This window comes from Thermobia domestica, chromosome 4 (genome assembly GCF_964235325.1).
Source record: "Thermobia domestica chromosome 4, izTheDome1.hap1.1, whole genome shotgun sequence".
Classification (NCBI taxonomy): domain Eukaryota; kingdom Metazoa; phylum Arthropoda; class Insecta; order Zygentoma; family Lepismatidae; genus Thermobia; species Thermobia domestica.
In genome coordinates this window covers 212,148,880-212,172,557 of record NC_137457.1, presented here as the reverse complement: position 1 = coordinate 212,172,557, position 23,678 = coordinate 212,148,880, and the positions used below count along the sequence as shown (strand labels likewise).

Genomic DNA, 23,678 nt, shown 5'->3' with positions numbered 1-23,678 from the left:
CTTGAAGTATTAACTTTAAACGTCAGGGAAAGACTGAGAATTGTTTACCGTATTCGAGAAAATTTGAAAATTCAAGTTATGAGAATTAGCTACTTTTGGTTCAGATTTCAAAATACCTTATTTCCCATTTTTAGAAGCTTATTTCTACAGAAGTATTTTCAGGGTATCATATACTATATCATAGATTCTCTGTATATATCTATTTTTGTAAAAGAAGTAATTTTATTCTTTACTATTTCTATTTATAGTGCTTTGGACGATTATTGGGTTGCTCGTCTAGGAGCATTAAGAAGAGGAACTAACTTCCCATCGCCCTACGAGCAGTTGCGACAGATATCACACATTATTTTACATCCCGACTATATAGATGCTGGATTCATTAATGACATATCTCTTCTGAAAATGGTAGAGCCCGTAACTTTTAGTGATTACGTAAGACCTATTTGTTTACCACAACCAGATACTCTCATTCAGGATGGAAAGCTGTGCACAGTAGTTGGTTGGGGACAACTGTTTGAAGTTGGAAGAATTTTCCGTAAGTCTTCACTTTGTTAAAATTTAAAATATCAATTAAAAGATAATTGTTTTTTTAGTCTATTCTATCTCTTATATTTAGCATTCATAATTATATTATATTACTGTTAATATTAATATTTTCTATAGCAAATGTAAATGTGTGTTTAATATGTGTCTTTGTATATGTGTTTAATCTGAATTCTGGCATTTTACTTATGTAATTTATTTTTAAAATTATTATTTTAATATATCTTTTACGGGCTAGAATTATAAGTATGTTGGATTTTGTTTTAGAACATCTTTTAATATTCTATGTTGACGATTGGAAAAATTGCTGTTATCATTCATCTTACATATTTTACCATGTATAAATAATGGTACATAGTGTCAAATTATTGTCACCCAGCTTTCGGCATTATCAAGAGGAAAAAATATATTCCAATCCAACCGGAAATTTTGATACCATTTTGCATTTGTCTCAAAACTTGGTCAGTTAACAGAAGTTGTCGAATTACTAGATTTTACTGTAATTGAAATTACTCAATGTTTTAAATGTGTGATCTAAGGTTGAAATTAGTTATGGTATATTCATTTTAAGTACTGAATCATTGTCTTGACAATTTTTTTTTCTGCCAACAGAGCTGAAGAATGTATAGGTAAGAAAATAAGTCATTAAATGTATTTGTTCTTTGTTCAATACAGAAAATACTTAAAAACATGGACTGAGGTTGTACCCCAATGGAAAACCTATTTTCATACTATTTCCTCATTTGATCATTGTGTTCATTTTTCTAGTTCGTTGAACTTCCCGTTTTATTCTTTTGATCTGCACACATATTGCTTTAGTTTTATTATTATGCTTTAAGGTTAGATCATGAGACAAAATTATGTTTCAATTCCGCCATGGAAAAGAAGAAATGGGAATAACATATTGATGAATGAAAACTATTAATTATTTACATAGATGAGCTCAGTTTATTTCTGGTTAATATATTTCCGTTATCTTACTGGAAATCATCCGCTTGTCCATGCTCATACGTTTTTGAATCCAAAATATTCACCTCATATTCTGGAAACTGCTTTCCTTAAACCAAATTATGTGATGTAAACACCACTGAGTTTATTGTTAGACAGGAAGAATATATTGCATTACTTATATATATATATATATATATATATATATATATACGCGTATATACACAAATGTTTATATACACAGTTAAGGAATTTATAGTTACCATTTTCATTCATTAAAATATGCGCAGGATTCAAATTATAGCTTACTAAATTTACGATATTTACGTGCTTTTTACTGAATTTCTGACGATAATCAATTTTCTCTAAAGATGCATTGGACCAATTTGAACTAAAGTAGCTAGAAAAATTGCGTTGGGAGTTGATACGACGACCACACAGTTATATGATATGCAACTGGTTGACGACATCCATGCTTCAAAAGAATAGTCTCAGTTGCATACATATATAGTTACATGTATTATTTAACATACATATTAAAGTTCTTTGTAAATATATTTCTTAAACAGATTAAAGGTAGGTAGTTGATATCAATATGAACTCAATAAGATACTTTATTCAATTGTTGTACGTATATTGTTATAACTTTTTTTTTTTTTAATCAATTTTAAAGGAATACAAAATTATAATTTGCCTACAGAACATTTACAATTCATGTAATTTTGTAATAGCTGTTATATAAATTCATTATCAAAAACTTTTCTTGTATCAAAATTGCACCAACTCTAACTCAATGATGCCTACCTTAGTATTATGAAACTCGTGGAATTATTTTGGTACCGTGGAATTATTTCTATTGTATACATTTTTCTGGATAATGAAAGTAAAATTACAGTATTTACAGAGTAGAGATTAATTTATTGCACGAACTTAACAGCTTAACAGAGTATTTTGAATTAAAATATCAAATACATTTACTCACCATTTCTTCATGTAGTTCGTAATTTACACCTGAATTTTAGAAGTAGCTACAGAATGTCCCTATGCACACCTTTTTTTTTCTATTTTTTTTCTTTAAGTGTCATACATTTTAAAATTTGGTTATCTGTAGTTCTTAGATTCATTGAATTTACATTGCATCTGATTTTTAATAGTTAAAACCCAATAAAATGAACACATGAGAAGGGTATAGTAAGAACGTAGGTAAGCTTTCTTTAATTACCTTTGTGCACACTCATATGAAAAGTTCTGGTTACTCCTGTCCACTACGCTCCTTATTACTCTCTCTTTCTTTTGTAAATAACGTCATAAACCGGACCATAACAAAATACGTAGGAACAGCTGTTAGTTCTCTTAATGGCTTTTAGTTCTTACTTTCTAATTTTTTAAAGTTTAAAAAAAGTGGTGGAAGCGTAGAGAAAACTCTTCAGCTGCACTAATCTTTTTTTAGCAATATGCAAAAAAAAAAAAAAAAAAAAAAAAAAAAAAAAAAAAAAATTGCTGAAAATTTTAATGTTTTCGCAAAAAGGATGAAAATTTACTTCATAGTTCATTTAAACGAAAATAAATATGGAATTGCTTACTATTGTTATTATTATTATTATTATTATTTAAAAATTATTTTGAAGTATCTTTAAATAAACTTAGTAAACACAGTAAAGAAATCGCCCGAAACTTATATTTAAACTGATGCCACAGAATAATATCCTAGGCTTTATATATTCTGCAATACCACAAATATGTGAAGTTTTAACGTCGCCAATATTTTTTCATGTTTAACCAAATAATCTTGTATTTGAGGTTAAATTGATGCCAAATAACAACAATACTCCAGGTTTTATATACCTTCTCATACCCCAAGTAGATGAGATTATCATTATTGTTTAAGTTTTAATCAAAAAATCCTTTAACCTCTGTTTGACTTCAGTTTATTCAACAAGGGTTTATATACCCTCTCACACTTCAAGTATGTGAGATCTTAACACACCAATATTTTTTAGGTTTAACAAAATAAATCTTCAACCTCAAAAACGCTTTTAACCTCAAAAAAATTCTGACCTCAGTGTATATCTATATCTATATCTACATATATATATATATATGGATAGCCACCGTTAAATCCACCGTTACCTTTGAAGGTATTAACGAACTTGGTCGAGACAACTACTCTATTTGTCTATTGTGAAAAAATAAAATATTTGCTTTCTTTAAAAAGTTATTGTGTGGAGTAACATGCAGACGATCAGACGTATTAACCTAACAAGCTTAAAAGAGTCACTAGTGTGATAATAATAATAATAATAATAATAATAATAATAATAATAATAAACAATTTCATATGCATTTTCATGAAAATAATCTTGAAGAAAATGTTCGCTCTTTTGCGAAAACATTAATAAAGTTTTCGGTAAAATGTATTTTTCTCGCATATTGCTGAAAAATGTAGCGGAGTTTTGGAGTTTTCCCTACGCTTTCCATCATTTTCTTAATACTTTAAAAATATTAGAAAATAAGACAAATTATATCTATAAAATGGTATCAAATGAACTAATAGCTGTTTCTACGTCTTTTCTTATGAATCAGAAATCTGGATATTTGAAAGTATTGAAACTTTTTCTGATATTTTGCAAAATGCTGAAGATAACAAACCTGACTTGCAGACCGTGTTTACACCTATTAGAAAGGCACATATTTAATAATCTAGTTAACGTGAACTAGTTTACTTCATTAGTTTTACATATTTTAGAAGACAGTAGATTTCACTGATTATTTTATGTAAACTTACTGCGTTTGTTTGGTTAAATATCTTACTTTACAAAAAAAGATCAGTTTCAGAAGAATAAATGAGATGGTTGAAACTACTTTTTTAATCTATTGTATCAATAAAAATATCGTTCACACAAATAAACTTTTAAAATTAGTTCTATTTATGGGTTTTCTGATAGATGTATGAAACACTCATTACATTTCTAAGAAACAAAATCAGAAAGCAAAGATTTATAATTTTTAATTTTTGTTAGAACAAGAAAGTAAAATACTGATATTACACTTACTTTTGTCACAAAAATGTGAATTAGAATCTAAATAAACTAATATAATATAACATCATATGAAGTAGAGTTAAAAGAAAAATGAAGACTTGCTTCTGTTTATTTATCGTAAGAATTTGTTATATTGATCATCTTATCTGGAAGTAAAATGATTGATTTTGCTGTTGATTTTGAGTTTAACGTCCCTTTCAGCAGCGAGGTTATATGAGACGGGACCTACTGATTAACGTGGAATCCGAACCACATGAGCTTCTGCCAGGAATGAAAGTAAAATGAACTGCACACCCGTTTTGTAAGGTACTTCTGGATATGTTAACCAGTGGGGTAAATTCTTATCAGAAGTAAATAAAACATATCTTTATTTTGTTTTAATTCTACTTCAAACGATTAACTATGATATGTTTTAGTTTTTGTTGTACTTCATACAATTAACTATTTTAATAGAATAAAGCTTAAAAATTTCTATTTTCAGCTGATACCCTGCAAGAAGTTCAACTACCCCTTATTTCAACAGCAGAGTGTCGTAAACGTACTGTGTTCCTGCCGTTATATAGGGTGACAGATAATATGTTCTGCGCAGGTTATGATCGTGGAGGAAGGGATGCTTGTTTAGGAGATTCAGGCGGACCACTCATGTGTCAAGTAAGTAACCATTATGTATATAAATATCTTACTGTTTGCCGCATGTATTTCCCATCAATTCGACTGTAGCTTTCTATGGGTCTATCACAATCCTAACTTTCTAACGTATATATTCTTACTTATTGAAATACTTACCTAAACTAACTTGTTCGTTTCTCTACTGTAGTTTAAACCTGTTTATCTGTTTATCAAATATCTAGTTAACTGTTGCAGTCTATAAGAATTCCATTTAAAGTGATTTACATTGTTTTACATGTCAAAGTTCAATTTATTCTCAAACTTTCTACTGCTGCCTATATTTGAAATTCTTCAAATTTCATTTTCATTATATTTATTATTATTATTATTATTATTATTATTATTATTATTATTATTATTATTATTATTATTATTATTATTATTATTATTATTATCTAGTGATTAACATTTTTACCTTCCCTCACTCCAAAGAGTGCTTTACTCTTGAGAATGCATAGGGTTCCGTATTCCATGTTGACTATAGGTCTACATCTAATATAGTGTTAGTGCTGAAAGTTAATGTTAAACAAATTAATAAAATGAAGTCCTACGTTTAGCCCTGTTGTATGACTATTCTTTTTGTTTGATACTCATGTATAGACCACTAGTTTAATTTACTTTTAAGTTTCTATTTATTTATTTATGTGTTTAAAAAGCTGATAGTGTTCTCTACTAGGATAAGAATATGTGTACTTTATTTATTTGTATCAATAATCTTCAGGAGTTTTTAAGAACCACTCTAGTCATAAATCTGCTTGCTGAATATCATTTATCATTAATTAGACTTTCTTTTTGTTTACTTATCAACTTACATGAAGAATATCGCGGGAACATATATTAACACCATATGTAACTCTCAAATTTTAATTTCCATGTTTTAGTCATTTTGTCCAAGATAGTCGACCTGCAGAAATAATTTCTGGAACCAGAAAGTATCAGTGTAAATGTCATTCTTCCGATTGCTAACCGAGTAGAATATCTATGTTTATAAAACCTAAAAGAAAACTACTGGTTAGCTATAAAACACACCTGACCAAAGCACCAAATACATATTCATCATCATAGGTATTCTGCCTTTATTGGCAGGTCACTTGCCGCAGCTGAGAAGCTTCCATGTTCCACGGTCCTCCGCTAACCTCTTCGTCTTCGCATATGATCTTTCTGTTTTAATATCATTCATTAATTGTAGTCTCCTTCGCCCCCTCCCTCTCTTTCCCGCCACCATACCCTCTAAGACATCCCTCATGATATAATCTCTTCTTAGGCAATGTCCCAACCAGTTTCTCTTCCTCTTCCTAATAATATCTAAAAGTGTTCTTTTCTCACCCACTATTTCTAACACTCTCTCATTCGCTTTCCGCTCGACCCAACTAATTCTTTCCATTCTTTTCCACACCCACATTTCGAAGGCTTCCAGTCAATTTTCGTCACCTTTACGTAATGTCTACGTTTCCGCCCCATACAGTACAACACTCCACATATTAATAATACTTATATAAAAGTGTTGGCAAAGTATTATTGATATATACATTTAGTTCCTTACTCAGATTTGTTTTATCAATGTGCTTGGGGTCCCTGGTTCGATCCCAGCTCGCGCCGTGTGGACTTTGTGCTGGACAAACACCGTGTTCATGGGTTTTCTCGATGTTCTCCCGTTTCCTCCCACTTTCTTCATTTCACTCATTTCTCATTATCACCGTCTCCTTTAGCCTAACCGGCATAAACGTGGGACGTTAAACTTAAAGATTTCATTTCATTTTTTGTTTTATCAATACGGTGGAATATTTTCAAAGCTACGAGGGAGGATCAGAAACTAAGGTTACAAGGCCGATATTTCTGGGGTTTCGTCTGTTAGAGAAATGAGGAGTGTGCGGTAATTGTAATACATGGAGTTGGCAACTGTGCAACTGTGCAGAGTTTCAGCCACCCGCCACCAACGGCGCTAGTTGTAGGTAAACACAAATGACGATTTGTTTGGAAAACTGGTCTCGCGAAGAAGTCCGCTCAGTTCTTCGATTTCTGTGGGTGAAACATGTAACCGCGGCTAAGATTCACCGACATCTGATAGAGGTTTATGCAGAGACTGTAATGTCTCATTAGCATGTCACAGAATGGTGTCGAAAGTTTGCGGCTGGCAGAGTCAAGGTCACCAACGAGGAGCTCAGTGGCCGACCCAGCACGGCATCAACAGATTTGAACACAACTTGCGTGGAGGAGCTGATTCAAGGCAACAGGAGGACCACGTTACGGCATCTGATGGCAGAATTGGGAACGTCATTCGGGAGCACCTAGGAGGCCATCGCTTCGTTCAGACGAGGAGGAAAACAATGACGTGGCTGGACACTCAAGGACAGGATTTTTACCAGGACGAAATCTTCAAACTCATCCCAAGATGCGATAAGTGCCTCAGCCGATATGGAGAGTTTGTCGAATAATAACCTAATGTATGTACTATATTGACTGTATTGGTTGTATGAAAGAATATACAAATGTTTCATTGCAATCTTTGTAACCCTATTTTCTGACCATTTCTCGTATAATGAACAATATATGGTTAGCTATGAGTAAAGTAGATGTTGATGATTACTAACAGAAATAATAGGATACATTTTATATAAGAACAATGAACTCACCTTTGTACCGCAAGGTTTTTTTCTTGTCTATCCACCAAATAACATCAATATTTCGGTTACGTCGATGACCTTGTTTTCAATCAGTTTTATCTGCTTCACTGGTAACCTATTACTCCCCATTCGTTAGTGTGACTACCCTATAAAAGAAAAGTGAGATCTCAAAGTATTCTGAAAAAAAAAAAAAAAAAAAAAAAAACTTAATTACCTCACTGTTTAATAATCATCTTATGTGATCCATATCTGCCTACTAAGAAGTTGAAGAAAACGGCAGTTCATAAGTAACAGTTTCTGTATATTCACTTGTGCAGAAACTGTTACTTATGAACTGCCATTTTCTTCAACTTATTAGTAGACAGGTATGAATCAAGCTTGGTAATTGTTAAACAGTGATGTAATTATGTTTTTTTTTTTTTTAAAGTCAATTTCAAGGTTAATTTTGAAGACATTTAGCATCATTATTCAGGTAGTGTTTTCAGTAACTTTTAAGTCTATAATATGCAAGCAATATCATTATTCGTTTGTTTATTATTGAAACATTTCTTTTTAGGAGAAAAATTGATATGTATGTATTAACAGTTCGTCTTTCGATTCTTCTATGTTGGCATCATGTTACGATGCAAGTTTCTCAGGTGGGACGAGAGAGAGTTATAAATATTCCAAACCACGTGTAAATATCATAAAACAGTATTCTTTTTCTCAGAGAATTCCTTCGTACTTAAAAAAACAAGGAGTTTTGCCTTTGATGCAGGAGTCCCAGATTCGATATCAAGAGAGGAATTTAGCTTGTTGTAATGTTTAACATTTATTATATAAGTATCATCGGTATTGTATTTGTTCTGACTTATCTTCTCTGTTACTAATAATAATAATAATAATTGAAAGGTGATGTTCATGGTATAATGCCATTTTATACGAGAGTCATTTATATAAGTCATTGCAACTATACTACAACAGCTAGAAAAGCTGTAACAATGGAAATGCATTATATGGAGGGCTTCAAGAAGGTGCTTTTCAATGTCACTGCGAAATGATGGCGCCTGAGTGCAGAAACTAGCAGCAGAAAGCAATTAAAAGATACATAGTGTGAATTCATTGCTCTCTCAGGCTTTAAAGTAAACACAAAGATACACAGTAGGCAAATAAACACAAAGATACACAGAAAAGTACGGTATGTATTTGGCAAACAACAAACATCGTTCAAATATTTCTCTCGGTATCCGTACATCTTTACTTGTCAACACCTTCCCCTTGTTGGCAAAGGTGTATGGATGCTGCGGGGAATATCTGAAGTATGCTGTTTGTTACATATGTAACGTAATTTTCAGTGTACTTAGTACTTTGTGTTCATTTGTGTATATTAAAGGCTCTTAGAGCAACAAATTCGTACGTACGTACTTTGTGATAGCCCCTTGTCGGTAGCTTCTGCAGTCAGACGCCATCACTTGGTGACATTGAAAACCACTCTTTTGTGTCCTTTAAATGCATATAATGAGTTTCCGTTGCTGCAGTATTTTTGGCTGTTGTAGCACAGTTGCATTATCTTATGAAATTGCTCTTATATAATGAAGCACTTTGTAAAGGAATTTACTGTATTGACCTTATTTCTGTTATTTAGGAATCTGACGGACATTGGTCATTGTATGGTGTAACAAGTAATGGTTACGGATGCGCAAGAGCCAATAGACCTGGAGTGTATACCAAAGTTTCAAACTACGTAAAGTGGATGAAATCTATAATGGAAGGAACATTACTGCATAGAAACAGAACTTCCTGCAAAGGACATCGATGCCCATTGGGAGAATGTCTTCCAAAAAGTCAAGTATGCAATGGACGCATGGAATGTAGTGATGGAAGTGACGAAAGAAATTGCTGGTGAATGAAATAATAAAATAGACATCTACATTAAAAGGTGCATAACAGTTTCATTAAACGGTGCTGTGATAAGAAAGAAAAAAAGACCATAAGAAACTAACTGTAAAAGTGATTACAAACATGATTATTGCTGTATTATTTTATTTATTTCTTTTGCTGGACACTTTATTTACAAAGTGATATTTTTTTAACATTTAGTACTGAACTTATACTCTGTTGCAATATCATCTTTTATAGTTATGTGCACAACTTCAAGACTAAGAGTGAAACAACAGAATGATTGAATCTATATGTATGTTTAAATGTGTATTGTTGTGTATATGTATATGTATGTATGTATGTATCTCAAAAGCCATCTAATATTGTTTACTTTGTGTGGATGATATACATTCGTTGTTATTTTGTATATACATTTCTTTTGTTATAGGGTGTGTCTTTTTATAATTTAAAAATGAGGGAAACTATTCGTATCTGAAAGGTTATTTTTTACAAAAGATAAGCTATATGGTTTTAAATAATTTATTTTATCTCATAGTGTTTTAAAAAATCTTTGAGGCGGATTGAATTGGATTTTTTTTTCTGTTTTATCGTTCTTCTAACTTATTTCATTTTTAAAATTCTACTTTTAAGAACATGTTATCTCTGTATTTATTTGACATTTGAATTACACATAGAGATCGACATCAATGACATGATGTATAAAACGCTGAAATTATTGGATTTTTTAGGATTATCATAAGTTTACACAACATTGTATAGCACCTAACTATTTATCGATCATAAATCATTTCTATCTAGTGCTTCTTCATTTCACTAGTATATTATTTCTAGCTATGTAACTCGTAAGTCTGTCAGCGATTTTTATTGCAGTTAGTTATACACTTGACATTTCAATTATTATTTCTCTGTTTTTTTCTTAATATTTCATTTTAAAGTAATAGTTTTAAAGACTATATACATTTTTAATGAAATACATTTTCTTGAAGACTGAATTTCTTACTAAATTTAAATAATTTGTAGGGCTCATAAAAAATAAATAAACAGAAATCTGAACTAGCTTTTCTTTTTGAAATTACAAGCTCGTCCATTTTACAAGTACTACAAAGAGAAAACTATATTTGTAGTACGTTTAAATCTTGTATGGGATTCTTTCTGTTATATAGAAGGGTGTTTATGGTTGATTGGGATTAAAAATTGAAGAAGCAGGGGACAACAGTGCAATTAACTATTAGAAATATGCAGTAGCAAGATATAGGTGTGGGTGTTAGGGTTTTTATTAGTATTTAAAGAGCACTGTGATATATTTAGCAAATTTAACGCATAAAATATATTTAATATAGTATTTACTTTAAATATTTATGCTTGTAACTGTAACAAAAAGACATGAAAGATTGTAGCAGCTTTGTTCAATAGCAAGGAAAATTCAAATGCTGGTGTGAGTACATTATTATTCTGTTCAAAATTCAATAATACAGATATTTTATGTTAGCACCAAATTTAGTTAATAACTATTTACATTGAACTCAATAAAACTGGCCGCGCACTATTAGAGCAAGTTTGTTTCAAGAAAAGTTGCTTATGCTTTCAATCAAACTTGAGTTTTGGCTAGTCAAAAATATTTTTTCATGGATCAAATGGATGGAGGGACTCCATAAAGCAATGTCTGAGTGTTTTGATAACGAGTAAGTTTCTCTCGTTTTAATTTATGTTTAAAAGTTACTTTATTTTCTGGTTAAGAAATGTAAGTTAGTGCTATCTCTTGCCCGGGAATGCATATGTAAACGTATTTGGTGAACAAGCGTTTATTACGAAGCCAATTTGATTTATTACTATATGGAGCCACTCTACAGTCTTATTTTATTGTTTTCGTTACACACATTAATGCTTCTAATTATTTTGTCTTTGGTACATTTTCTGTATAATATTCTCTGGTTTGATGGATTGGTTTGAGATATACCTTCCTGTAACTTAAAATATGTAATTAAATGAAGAACATTTTTAAATTCAATGGTTAATTCATTCAACAAATATTATCACGTAATATCCTGTCATAAGAAGAACGTTTCACACAACTCTTTCCTCACAAGTAATATGATGAGTAAAAAATATACCTTATTAATATGCATATAAGTGGTACGTATGGCATATATAGTACCACAATTACTGTTAATAATGTGTTTTCAGTAGTCATTCAGAGTAAATAAAATATCTGATAATCATTTAATTATCTATAGAAAGTTGTTTGTTTAATTTTTTCATATCACTTGTTATATTATGCACATTGCATTTATATTAACTCGTATAATACACGGAAATAAATAATTTAAGCTGCTTTGGCAGTTGATAACCATGACAGTTGAGAAATAATGTTTAGATGATAGACATAAACTAATTGCAGCGAGCATGTATGTTAGTTCTATATTAACCAACCCTGTAAGTGCAGCTTGTAGTATTGGAAATGGAATCCAATTCCCTTGACAGGGATTGAAAGTTAAAATGATTGTCATCTAACGTACATCTTAAGATCTGAATAACAAATATTGTCGTTATACTAAAGGTTTTAAGAATATTCTGTTTACAAACACGCTTTCATTTCATAATTTGAATAGGAAGTTCTGTTAGTTAATAAAATGAGAGGTATACTGAAAATAAAAGTAAATAAAAGGAATTTTTAATTTTCTTCATAGGGTCTGAATCTGCTTTTTATAAATTTCACCCGAAGTTCTGTTTTGTGAGATCTAAAACTTCACGAGCTCATTGTTCAGCCTATATGTTTCTCCCTTACGAAATTGAGTTAACTTTAAACTTGTTTTGATGTTGCAAAGACAAAGCTGCTAACAATTACTTAATTTTTTTTTTCAGTTCCAACTCAGTAACAATGCATTCCTTCTCATAACGTACAAAATAACTGTGTAAATATATTTGTCATTGTTAGGTGGTTGAATGTACATTTTAGTTATTTATATGAGTGAATGGGAAAATATTTGGTTCAAACCATTGTTGTAAATCTTGCATTTATGTATTAATAATTTACTTGAAATTTGAATTTTGTTTGTCAATGGTATGCAAAAGTATTAAGTATAAAATAAAAAAATAAATTATTATTTTTTCTTTATTTAAATAATTTCTCCTTACTATTTATATATAGGTTGTCCCAGGAGGAAGGGACAATACTTCGTAAAATGGTAATATGGGCGATTCTAAGCAAAAACGTTCACGAGAACATGGGCTAATCTCAACGGTTTTATACCTATAGGTTGTGAATCATTTTTGACTTTATATTGCATATTGCTCACCCTGTAGTTATTCTACAGAGATGGGACATAACGGATTTGAAAGGTGATGAAATGGCCTTTCCAACGGTATGCTACATGCGGCAGTAGTATCTTTGGAAGAGAAGTTATTGAGGGATATTTGGAAATCAATGTTGCCATCGAATTTCTTTAAATAACCTTAACTTCCCCAAATTTCCCTCAATACCTTCCCTTCCAAAGATATCACTGCCATATGTTGCATACCGTTGGAAAAGCCGTTCCATCTTCTTTCAAATCCACTATATAACAGTCTATAGAATAACAACAGGGTGAGCAATAATCTAAAATGTTTCACAACATAAAATCAAAAATGGTTCACAACCTATAGCTCTCAAACCGTTGAGATTAGGACCAATGTTCATATGAACTTTTTTGCTTAGAATCACCAATACTACCATTTCCCAAAATATTGCCTCTTCCTCCTGGGACACCCTGTATATAATATCTGTCTACAATTAAATCTACTTCTGGTGTGCGGACTACCTGGTTCAATACCCGGCCAAATAAGTTTGCAGCGAACAACATTGAGTCCATGGATTTTCTCGGGGTACTCCCGTTTCCTCCCACAATCCAATTTCACCAATTCTTTCATCATCATTCACTTGCCCTAATCATCCGTCTCCCTTAGTCTAAAGGACATAGTCATGGGAGGTTAAACTGAAATATTTCATTTCATTTCATTTCATTTTTTGAGCCTAGTGAAAGACTATTTTACGTATCTCTATATTTATTTACTATGTTTAATGACAAATATTACTCTTTAACATGAAACATAGCACTCGTGATACTATCGTCGCAATTTCCGACATTAACTGACACAAACTATAAAAACTACAGATTTTTCTTCTTCTTCATTGAACAGCCAACACTGTTTATAGTTAACAAACAACTTACATACATCATAAATGTATAGTCTATCCCTACTTAAGTATACAGTGAGCTTATTCTCAAACACGTTTCATTTGAATTTTATTCTAAAGAAAATGCTCTGAGCAATTAGAAAGTTATAAAAATATTCTATAAACACACACTTTCCTTTTATCCAAATTTAGTTATTGTAACTAGAGCTGTAGCTACGTAACGGAGGGGAGTGAGCCCGTCGCCCTGGGCGCTGATATCAAAAGGGCGCCGAACGAGCAAGCAGAAAGTAAAAGTGTTGGAAAAGAGTAAACGACGCAGCGTCCCGTAAAAGTATTGACACCCTATTAAATCAATATTGTTGTCGGTTTGCAAAGAAATACTGTAGATTTGGTAAAAATTTTCTTGATCGCTCCGCTCCAAATCCAAGCGTTTCAATAAGGGTTACAATAAGTTTTTACTCATTACTTGGAAAAGTTATTATATATGATTTCTTCATGATGTGATATACAAGATGCCGAGTAATTACTTACAGTGTACGCAGGGACGTTTTCAAAATCAAAAGCGGTCAAAGTCTGAAATACATGTTCGGCGTTTTGATGGTGATGAATTTGTTTAGTTAATCTCGCTTTTCTACTCAATCGAATCAATCACGATTGTGAGAATGAAGGTATGAGAATGAGAGAGGTGAAGAGACACACGCAAATTGCTGTTTGCGCGGGAATATTAAAAATGAAGCTAAATAAGGGGAATACCATTTTCAAAATTGAAGCAGTTGTAGAATAGTGTCTTATGGGGTCAGAACTTGACCCAACAAATTTCCTGCTTTCCAAAGACTGATATATGAAATGCTACAATCCGAAGGAATTTATTCGGATCATTTCTCTATCAATTACTTGCAGTGATGATTTCAGAACATTTTACCTGGGCGGAATATTAATACACAGGGGGGAAGAAAAGTACAAACCATAAATGTCATACAGCAGTTGCCACTATAGATCCAAATTCTTACTTGAAGAAGGGGCATAAATATTTATCGACTCTGGAAATGCCGACAAAAATTGTGAAAAACTATTAAAATATTTCACAGTTAAAGTTTATTAATAGAGAGCAAATTTTTATATTTTAGAAAGTTGGGCTGTCAATATTCCTATATATTTGAACTGGCAATTCAAAGGCACACACACACAAATGCTGGTAACATACATTGAGCATAAAAGAGGATAATGATGTAAGGAAATTTTGATAATATATAAAGAACTTATACATTATTCTGATCATCCGTACAGCTTATAATTGTGTCTCATACAAGTAGACAAATCTGTACAATAGTTACAAACAGTCTTGGGAAGTAACGTAACGCAAGTAACGCGTTACTTTTTAAGTAACGTTTCCTAGTAACGCGTTACATTTTTTACAAAGTAACTGTAACGGTAACGCGTTACAAATTTTTAAGTAACGTACCTAGTTTGCGTTACTTTTATCGCGTTACATTTCGGATGAGTAACTACAATATATGTATATTTTTTTCGGAAACAAATGTTTCTTTCCTGTAAGTGAATTTCTCAGAATGGAACAATGGAGCATGAACGATGTCAGTGACCGACGATTCCTGCACTGTTTGCCTTTTTCCGTTTCGCCTTATGACCTCTAGCAATGAAATTTGCATGTAAAACCTGTTATCACTTTTCATCTTAATGTAAGGCGGAACGGGAAATCTCGATGTGCATCTTCCCGTTTCGCCTTACGAACTTTATGTTGGTAGGCTTGCAAATATATTCATAGATACAATTTGATTTATTTATTTATATAACAAACTATACTGCACTTGCTGTTTTTTGGAAGATGAAGACAGCCTCAGGGAAATAACGTGTACTGATTGCAAGCACCTGGAAGAGATTTTGTCTTAGATTTTCAAAGCTACAAATCAATACATTCAGTGAGTGAACTACGAGTGCAATGGTAATGGTAGTCTATTTTACTTTGCTTGGTGTTGTTTTTATAAAGATGGAGAACGAAAATATTTTATCGTTTGAACATTTGAGAGAATACTTTTCTTAAAAGCTGAAGATGATGGTGAACAGAATTTAAAAGTAAAGTGGTGCCCCGGCGGGAAATATTTATCAACAACTAGGATGCAATAATTAATGACATACAGTAAGGGGTTAATATGAATAAATTGTGTTCTGATAAGCACGCCTACTTTATTGATGTATTGCTAATGGTATGTAATACTAGAGTTCTTTGAGATCAGTTTGCGTATCCTAAAGTCCCGTTGATTATAGAGTTTGGAACAACTAGCTTTAAAAAGCATGTATCGATTTTAGAGTTACTGGCAAGTTTTGATTCACCCCCAGTTCATGTGTTCTCATTTTAAGTTGTAGTGTAATGTTTCTCTATATTCTGTATTTTTAATTTTACATAGCAACATTGTTAAGCAGAATAATAATAAGCAACCATTTTTTCTAACAAGGGATGGGCACAAGTCAAGCTAAAACTCGACTCGAATCCAAGTCGAGTTTCGAGTCGAGTCAAAAGTAATATTCTCGAGTCGAGTCGAGTTTGATAAATGGCTCGCTCGTTTTAACTCGTTTTGAAATCATGGTCTGATTGCACTGGAAAGCGAAAGCCATGAGAAATGTAAGCTAAGCAGTAATATGGAACACTTTTAGTGTTGCTCACGAAAGGGGACACTGTTCGCATCTAGTCTCATCTCGATAACGAGACTACAAGAGATTTTTTTTTATAACAAGCTTACCTCGGCTCAGCTTAACTGAGCTGATGGCTCGAGCCGGCTCGCTTGGGATGAACCATCAGCTCGAGCTGGTTGGTTGGGATGAGCCATCTGCTCGGTTCGATTTAACCGAGCGAAGGGCTCTAGCTGACTCGGTTGGGTGAGCTGTTGGCTCGGCTCACTTCTCGATTTGGGTCGATACTGAATGAGCTGTGAGCCGATCTGCTCGAGTCGTTGACAATTCTAAACCCAAGCCGAGCAGTTTTGAAGATATTTGGCCAGTGCCCTATAACTTTTAACAATGTTTGGCTCGAGCCCGAATACTCAACCTAGACCCTCAACCCAAATTCAGAAACTCGTGAACAATGTCCTTGACTCCTAGACTTCACGACTACCGAGGTTGGCAATCAACAACTTTCTTAGTATTCAGATATAAACCGCCTATCTTTCATGTGTATACACACTGTTATAATAATAATAATAATAATAATTGAATATAATAATAATAATAATAATAATAATAATAATAATAATAATAATAATAATAATAATAATAATAATAATAATAACCATTGAATATAATTATATTGTCTATGTAAGATACTTGAAGAGAATACTCGAAAGCATACACCAGATTTGGTTCGACTCGACTCGAAACTCGACCGAATTCGAGTCGAGTTGAAGGAAATTTTTCAAGCCGAGTTCTCGGGTCGAGCTCAAAGATGTCTGTTTCTAGTCGAATCGAGTTTCAAAGAAAACTTGCTCGAACTCACTCGTGCCTATCCCTACGAGTAACGCAGTGTGGCATTTTAGTCAATGTTACATTACATTAAAATGTTCATATAGCTGTCAAATAAAAATTTGTCCTTGCATTTACATAATAAATCGATTCAGAACGTGCAATAATAATAATAATAATAATAATAATAATAATAATAATAATAATAATAATAATAATAATAATAATAATAATAATAATAATAATAATAATAATAGCGGTAGTAATAGTAGTACGGAAAACTGAAGTAATAAGATTTTTTTCACATATTCAAAGTTTTGGATCTAAAAGTAACGCGTTACTTTCGAAGTAATGTAACAGTTACTTTTTTGAGGCAAGTAACGCGTTACTAATGCGTTACATTTTAAGAGAAAGTAAAGTAACTTGTAACGCGTTACATTTTTACAAGTAACTTACCCAACACTGGTTACAAACTTGCATCCTTCGAATGTCGAGCACGAACACCATTAACACAACCACTGAAGTTAGCTGCCCCATCAGACGAACAAGATATTAAGTTTTCATAACAAAGTTTACGCTTTTTTCATTCATTGTTAATCGTCAAAAATATTGACTCATCGTCTGTACCTCTTAGAACAACCATACAGAAAAATCTCTCTCGAACTTCAAAAGAAACTGGGTTAACATAACGCGCACACAAAGACAACTCACTCTTATTTTTAATATTCGTTGATTCATCCGCCATTAGAGAATAACGTCTATTGCGAAAAATGAATTCATCCTGACTGTCCAACACCTCCCCAATGCAACTTAAAAGTTCTGAAGCTGTATTTCTACTTGAATATATAGAGCGTTCACTTTGAGATTGAACCCATTTCTCAATATCACTGTTATTTTTTAATAAAATTCTCTGAACTAAGGGTCCATACTTACTTGTGTGCGGTATTTCCTCCTTGGTCAAAAAGTGCACACTTTTAACGAACTACGTAAAGCCTGTCGATTCACTTCTTTTTCGTTTTCCCTTTGCTGAATTATCTGTGAGTGAAAGTCCTTGAAATCTATCGTTCTCCATTGAAAAGGCTTTTGCACGCTATTCTGAGTGGAAATGTTTTTTCTAATTTTCCAGTGTTTTCTGTTGGTTTTCGAAAGTTGCCATATTTATTCGACTTTCAGTAACCTATTTGAAAGTTATTCAGCTAAGTTCTTGAAACTTTAATATTATAAAGGTAACCAAGAAAGCTCGGTCGCTTTTTCTGGAGGTCTGTGTTCAATTGGCCCTCACACCATGAGTTGAATGCGAATGGAGATAAGGCGAAGGTCAGTTGTTGATGTGGATATACCAACGTACTACCTGATTGTGGCAGTTCAGTTACACAGTGTACTTGCGTACCTCAACATAGAGCCCTAAGGGCGAGTATGGTGTACGAGCTCAAACTGGGGTTAAAGGCCGCTGCGCTGTAGCAAGAGAGAAGATATGTCAGGTCTTTTGTAAGAGTGTTGTGACTACGCGGACAGTGCAACGGCGGTGTAACAAGTTTAAAAACGGCGACAAATCACTGGAAGACGCACCACGTGCCGGAAGACCAACACGTGTACAAAATAAAGATCTTCAGGCAGCAATTAAGGCGAACAGTGGCCAGGCATGTGAGGAACTGAGACTACGATTCAGTGTGAGTGAAGCAACTGTTCGGTAGTACCTCCGTCAACTTGGGAAGCACTACAGGTTGGGTCGATGGGTTCCACATGATTGGATCCGGGTCAGAATGCAACGCGAGCAGATACCTTTCTTTGCTGTCTTGTCTGAGGAAGGAGAAATTTCTGGAAGAGTGTTCATCTATATGATGAGAAGTAGGTCCTGTACGAAGCTTCACGGCGCGGGCGCCGTCATCATTGGTTAGCATCCCATGAACAGTAAATTATTCATTGTAGCTTTGGAAAATTCAAGATTTATGTACTGCTTTGGTCAGTTGGAGTTTTATTAGTAACCCATGAACAGGTTAAAAACAGCCAACACCAGCACTGCACCACCGGTTAATTATCAATTACAAATTGAAATCAATTGCAATTAATTTTCAGAGCAATTACTTTCAATTAATTGATCAATTGCAATTGATTTCAATTGATTTTGCCCAACACTGATCAGCATACGCCATAACCTGGTGAACACTATTCAACTCTAGGCACTGGTTGCTGTCTTAGATTTTCCTTATAGCGTATTCCAGGAGAAAGTTGAATAATAATGGCGATAACGCATCTTGTTTCAGACCATTCTCGACGTGAAAGCTCGTGGACAAGTTTTCCTATCCGGACTTTACTTTGGGATTCATTTAAACATATCTTAATTAATCTAATTACCTTTTTCGGTATTCCAAATTCTAAGTTGTACAATGTTTCTCTCCTAACCGAGTCATAAGCCTTTCTAAAATCAATAAATAGTTGACGTACAGGGGTATTGTATTCCCATTAAAAATACACACAAATATAATTAGTCAACAATGAGTGCAAATTAGAATAGACGCACACACATACTCTTGCCGTTGTATTAGTTTATTTCTGAGGAACAAGGAAAATTTTAAACATTTACTGGTCAATCAGTTAAAGCCAGAATTTCCCTGGATTTTCACATTTTATCAAAAAATCCCTTTTTGTTAACTTTACCTACGAAATTTCCCTAGATTCGGGAAATTTCCCTCAAACTACTAACACTAGTAAGCACGTTTCCATATCTTGCTAATGTATTTTGTAGGGAATGACAATATTTAAAATAGTTCAATCAAGTGCAACACATGAATACTCACAACTTAATCCAAAGACAAGTTGAATAAGTAATCAGAGAATAATTAATGCACTTTTTCATTATTTTTTTTTATTTCTTGTTGAGGTTCAGAGCGCTTAATTTTACTCTTCACAAACATGCTTCCAATAAAGAAACAACTTCTACAATGAAAGAAATAATTTATGAAGAGAATTATACGGATCATTCAATTTGGTTATTGATACAATTTGATTTCGGGTAAAGTTTGCATATTGATCTTAATTTGATTGAATTGTTGCGAATTTTATCGCTCCCAACAAAGTACATTATTACAAATCTTTTTTAAACACACATTAACTAAGATGGTGAAGTGGAATCTATTGTCTATCTATTTTTAATACACAATCATCTCAGTCTGCGAGTAACGCTAATTCCTAATGGTCACTAACAAGGAAAGCTATCCAACTCCTCGACGAGTATCCCATTGAAACTTAGACAAGTGGAAGGACATATTGAAAGATGGAAATACGCTTACTCATACTTTTCGCAACGTCCTGGAACAGGAATAAGAATGATCTTTCCACTAGCCCCTGAAAATTATGTACTCTGGTCATATATGACCGAATGTTATATATTGGAGAACTTGTTTTCTCACGGAGACAAATATTGCTAACTCAAGATGATAACAGTGGGTGTTAATTGGGATCTCTAGTACGTCATTGATGCGAATCGATGTCAAACGGAACACGATACGCGATCGTAAGTTCCAAACGAACACGATACGCGATCGTAAATCCCAAACGAACACGTTTACCCGGTAGAGAAAAGGGACACGCTAAAAGCACTACTCAAAAATGACTTTCTATTATTTTTATTATTATTAGTATGACTATTATTATTAGTAATATGATTAGCATTATTAATATGAGCAGCATGATGAGTAAAAATAATAATAATGAGAAGAAGAAGACAACAATTGTATTGTTGATCCTGTTAAGTAACGAAGGACTTGAGCCCGTCTTGTGTGTCCTCTAGCACTGTTATAAAATTTTTAGAACCCACAAACAATCATGCCCCAGCCGGGATTCGAAGTCGGGAACCTTGAGTCGCTGACTTGACGCCTCAACCAACACGAACATGAGGTTGGCAATAAAACGAAAAAGATTTCAAAGAAATAATAATAATAATAATAATAATAATAATAATAATAATAATAATAATAATAATAATAATAATAATAATAATAATAATAATAATAATAATAATAATAATAATAATAATAATAATAATAAATAGTAATAAATAAATAATAATAAATAGTAATAAGAAACTAGTAGGTGACGTGGGGTTTCCAGCCAAATATAAACGGGCCCGGAGAGCTATCTACAACTTCGTTCGATGTAATCGGAAGTGATTTCTGAGCAGCAGAAAGAGATCGAAGAGCTGGCCAAATAATATATTCAGAGTTGTCATGCCATTATGAGCACGAATATATGCAAGTTGATCTCACTTCCGGTTGGAAATCTCGGACCGGAAGTGGTCGCAGGGTAGTTGGATTCTCATATTCTGGGTCCTCAGGCTATAAGGAGTAGGAGGATATATAGTTTGACAGTGCTTAAAGTGAGCCGGTTATGCATCCAAAAGTTCGAAAATCGGCTGGTATGGCATACCGGGAAGAATAACTGATTTAAATTGTAATTTGCGTGCACACACATACACACAAAAGATTTAACACATAAGTGCGACGTTAGCATTGACTCAACAAATATGTTTGTACCATCAAAGATTTCGTTGCTGCTGCTCCGAAAGGAAATATCAGCTCCCTATCACCTTATTTAATGGCAGAATTTGTGCTCTTGATTTTTTTCGACATTTGTATGAGCTATTCTACCCCTCTCAAAACATTTTAACTACCGTATCACCTGCCTAAAATGTTTAACTTGGATCCACCCATGGCGTTGACAGGACTCTTTTTAAAATTTCAAAATTATTCTTTTCACACTATGTAGACTTCTGTATTTACAATTATAAGAAAATTAGTGTTGACCAAGAGTCGAGATAAGACCAGAAGTTGTTTCTGAAAATGGAAATTGGAATGGAGAATGGAATGAATCACTGCCTTAGGTTGAGAGGTTAAGTTCTTACTAACTTGAGGTGTGGAAGCAACATTAGGGTCACCATAATGGATTTTGTGATCATATGCCGAATGAGGTCCTTGGCAGAATTTGTATTTGTAATTCCCTTCCGTACGGACGGAAATTATAAATGCAAATTCTTCCAAGGACCTCATTCGGCATACGATCACAAAATCCATTACGATGACCCTAATGTTGCTTCCACACCTCAAGTTAGTAAGAACTTAACCTCTCGACCTAAGGCAGCGATTCAAGAAGACAGTTTTCAACCTGCGAAAAAGCCGTCGGCCTTCTCCCCCACCCATTCCGAAGGCAATTGCAACTTCAAATAAGTTTGGGGCCCCTTCTAGTGCCACTGACACTGAGGAAGCAATGGACCTTGCAGATGACTCCCAAACCCGTAATGCCGCGGCTCCAGTCTCACTTCGAAGAAAGATAAAATCTTTTTATGTTTATGACTACCCCACGATAAAGGAGACAAGATCAGCCACGGTGCTACAGCTTGCTGTAAAGAGATATCTTACTGCACAGTCACCAAGACCGGTATGAAGTTTCAGTGCGCTAATCAAGAAAATTAAAAAAAAAAAAAAAAAAACCTTGGAAAAGATCTGCTAGGAATAAACATTTTCCTATTCCATAGACACTGCACCTACCGACCGCTACCTTACGGTAGTACTCCGCAAACTTCCCATCGACACCCAGCTGGAAAATATTGAAACATATCTCAATAACAGAGACTACGATGACTTAAACGTCCAATAGATGACGGGAGAAGTAAAAATCCCCTCCCATTGTTTATCGTTACCTTAGCCAAGATTCAACGTCAAAGGCTATTTTTGAACTCACTTATTCGGAATTCCACAAAGTTTCTGTAGAACCATACCGACCAAGTCATTTATCCACTGCTTTAGGCTTCAACGTTTAGGACATACACAGTCATTCTGTTATGCCACACCAAAATGCATGTGATGTGCAGAAGCTCACTTTAGTTATCCATGCAGCCAAAGTAAAAAACGAAACCATATCTAAACGTTCTAACTGTGGTAAAGACCATCAAGCTAATTTCAAAGAATGCCGTATCATCAAACGCTTCCAAGCATGCCGTGCTCCAGCTGACGTTAAACTTACTGAGCAAGACTTCCCACCGTTGGTGGCAAAATCTACTTCTCAATCGACACGCACCGATTTTGCACCTACTTATGCCAGTACAACTAGATCCAGAAAAGGACCTCCCTCTCAGCTGACTGTCGACTCCTCCGACGACTCCAGTTCTTCAATCAAAGAACTCCTTCAAATTTTACGAGACCTTCCATTTTCAGCATTTTTACAAGCTGTCACGAAGAAGATGCCGCAAGTCCGTCAAGCGCCTGACACTTTCAGTAAAATTACTAATTTACTGCAAATTTTAGCCGACTTTATCTAACTTCTCCGTCAAGC

At 33.5% G+C, this 23,678-nt stretch overlaps 1 protein-coding gene and 1 long non-coding RNA gene across 3 annotated transcripts in view; one reads left to right on the top strand and one right to left on the bottom strand.

Annotated features, from left to right (window-relative positions):
- Positions 1 to 12,794, top strand: part of LOC145683852 (uncharacterized) — a 534,245-nt gene extending 521,451 nt beyond the window's left edge. For both annotated transcript variants that reach the window (XM_081755458.1, XM_081755457.1), the window contains exons 14-16: positions 249 to 535; positions 5,014 to 5,183; positions 9,450 to 12,794. In XM_081755458.1, coding sequence (XP_081611584.1) covers positions 249 to 535; positions 5,014 to 5,183; positions 9,450 to 9,710 — 718 coding nt within the window. In that variant the 3' untranslated portion in view covers positions 9,711 to 12,794. The remainder of the gene's footprint in view (positions 1 to 248; positions 536 to 5,013; positions 5,184 to 9,449) is intronic.
- The window catches only part of LOC145683854 (uncharacterized), a 405,847-nt gene that overhangs the window by 73,275 nt on the left and 308,894 nt on the right, over positions 1 to 23,678 (bottom strand). The window contains exon 3 of the long non-coding RNA XR_014131202.1: positions 7,835 to 7,971. This is a non-coding gene — a long non-coding RNA (uncharacterized LOC145683854). The remainder of the gene's footprint in view (positions 1 to 7,834; positions 7,972 to 23,678) is intronic.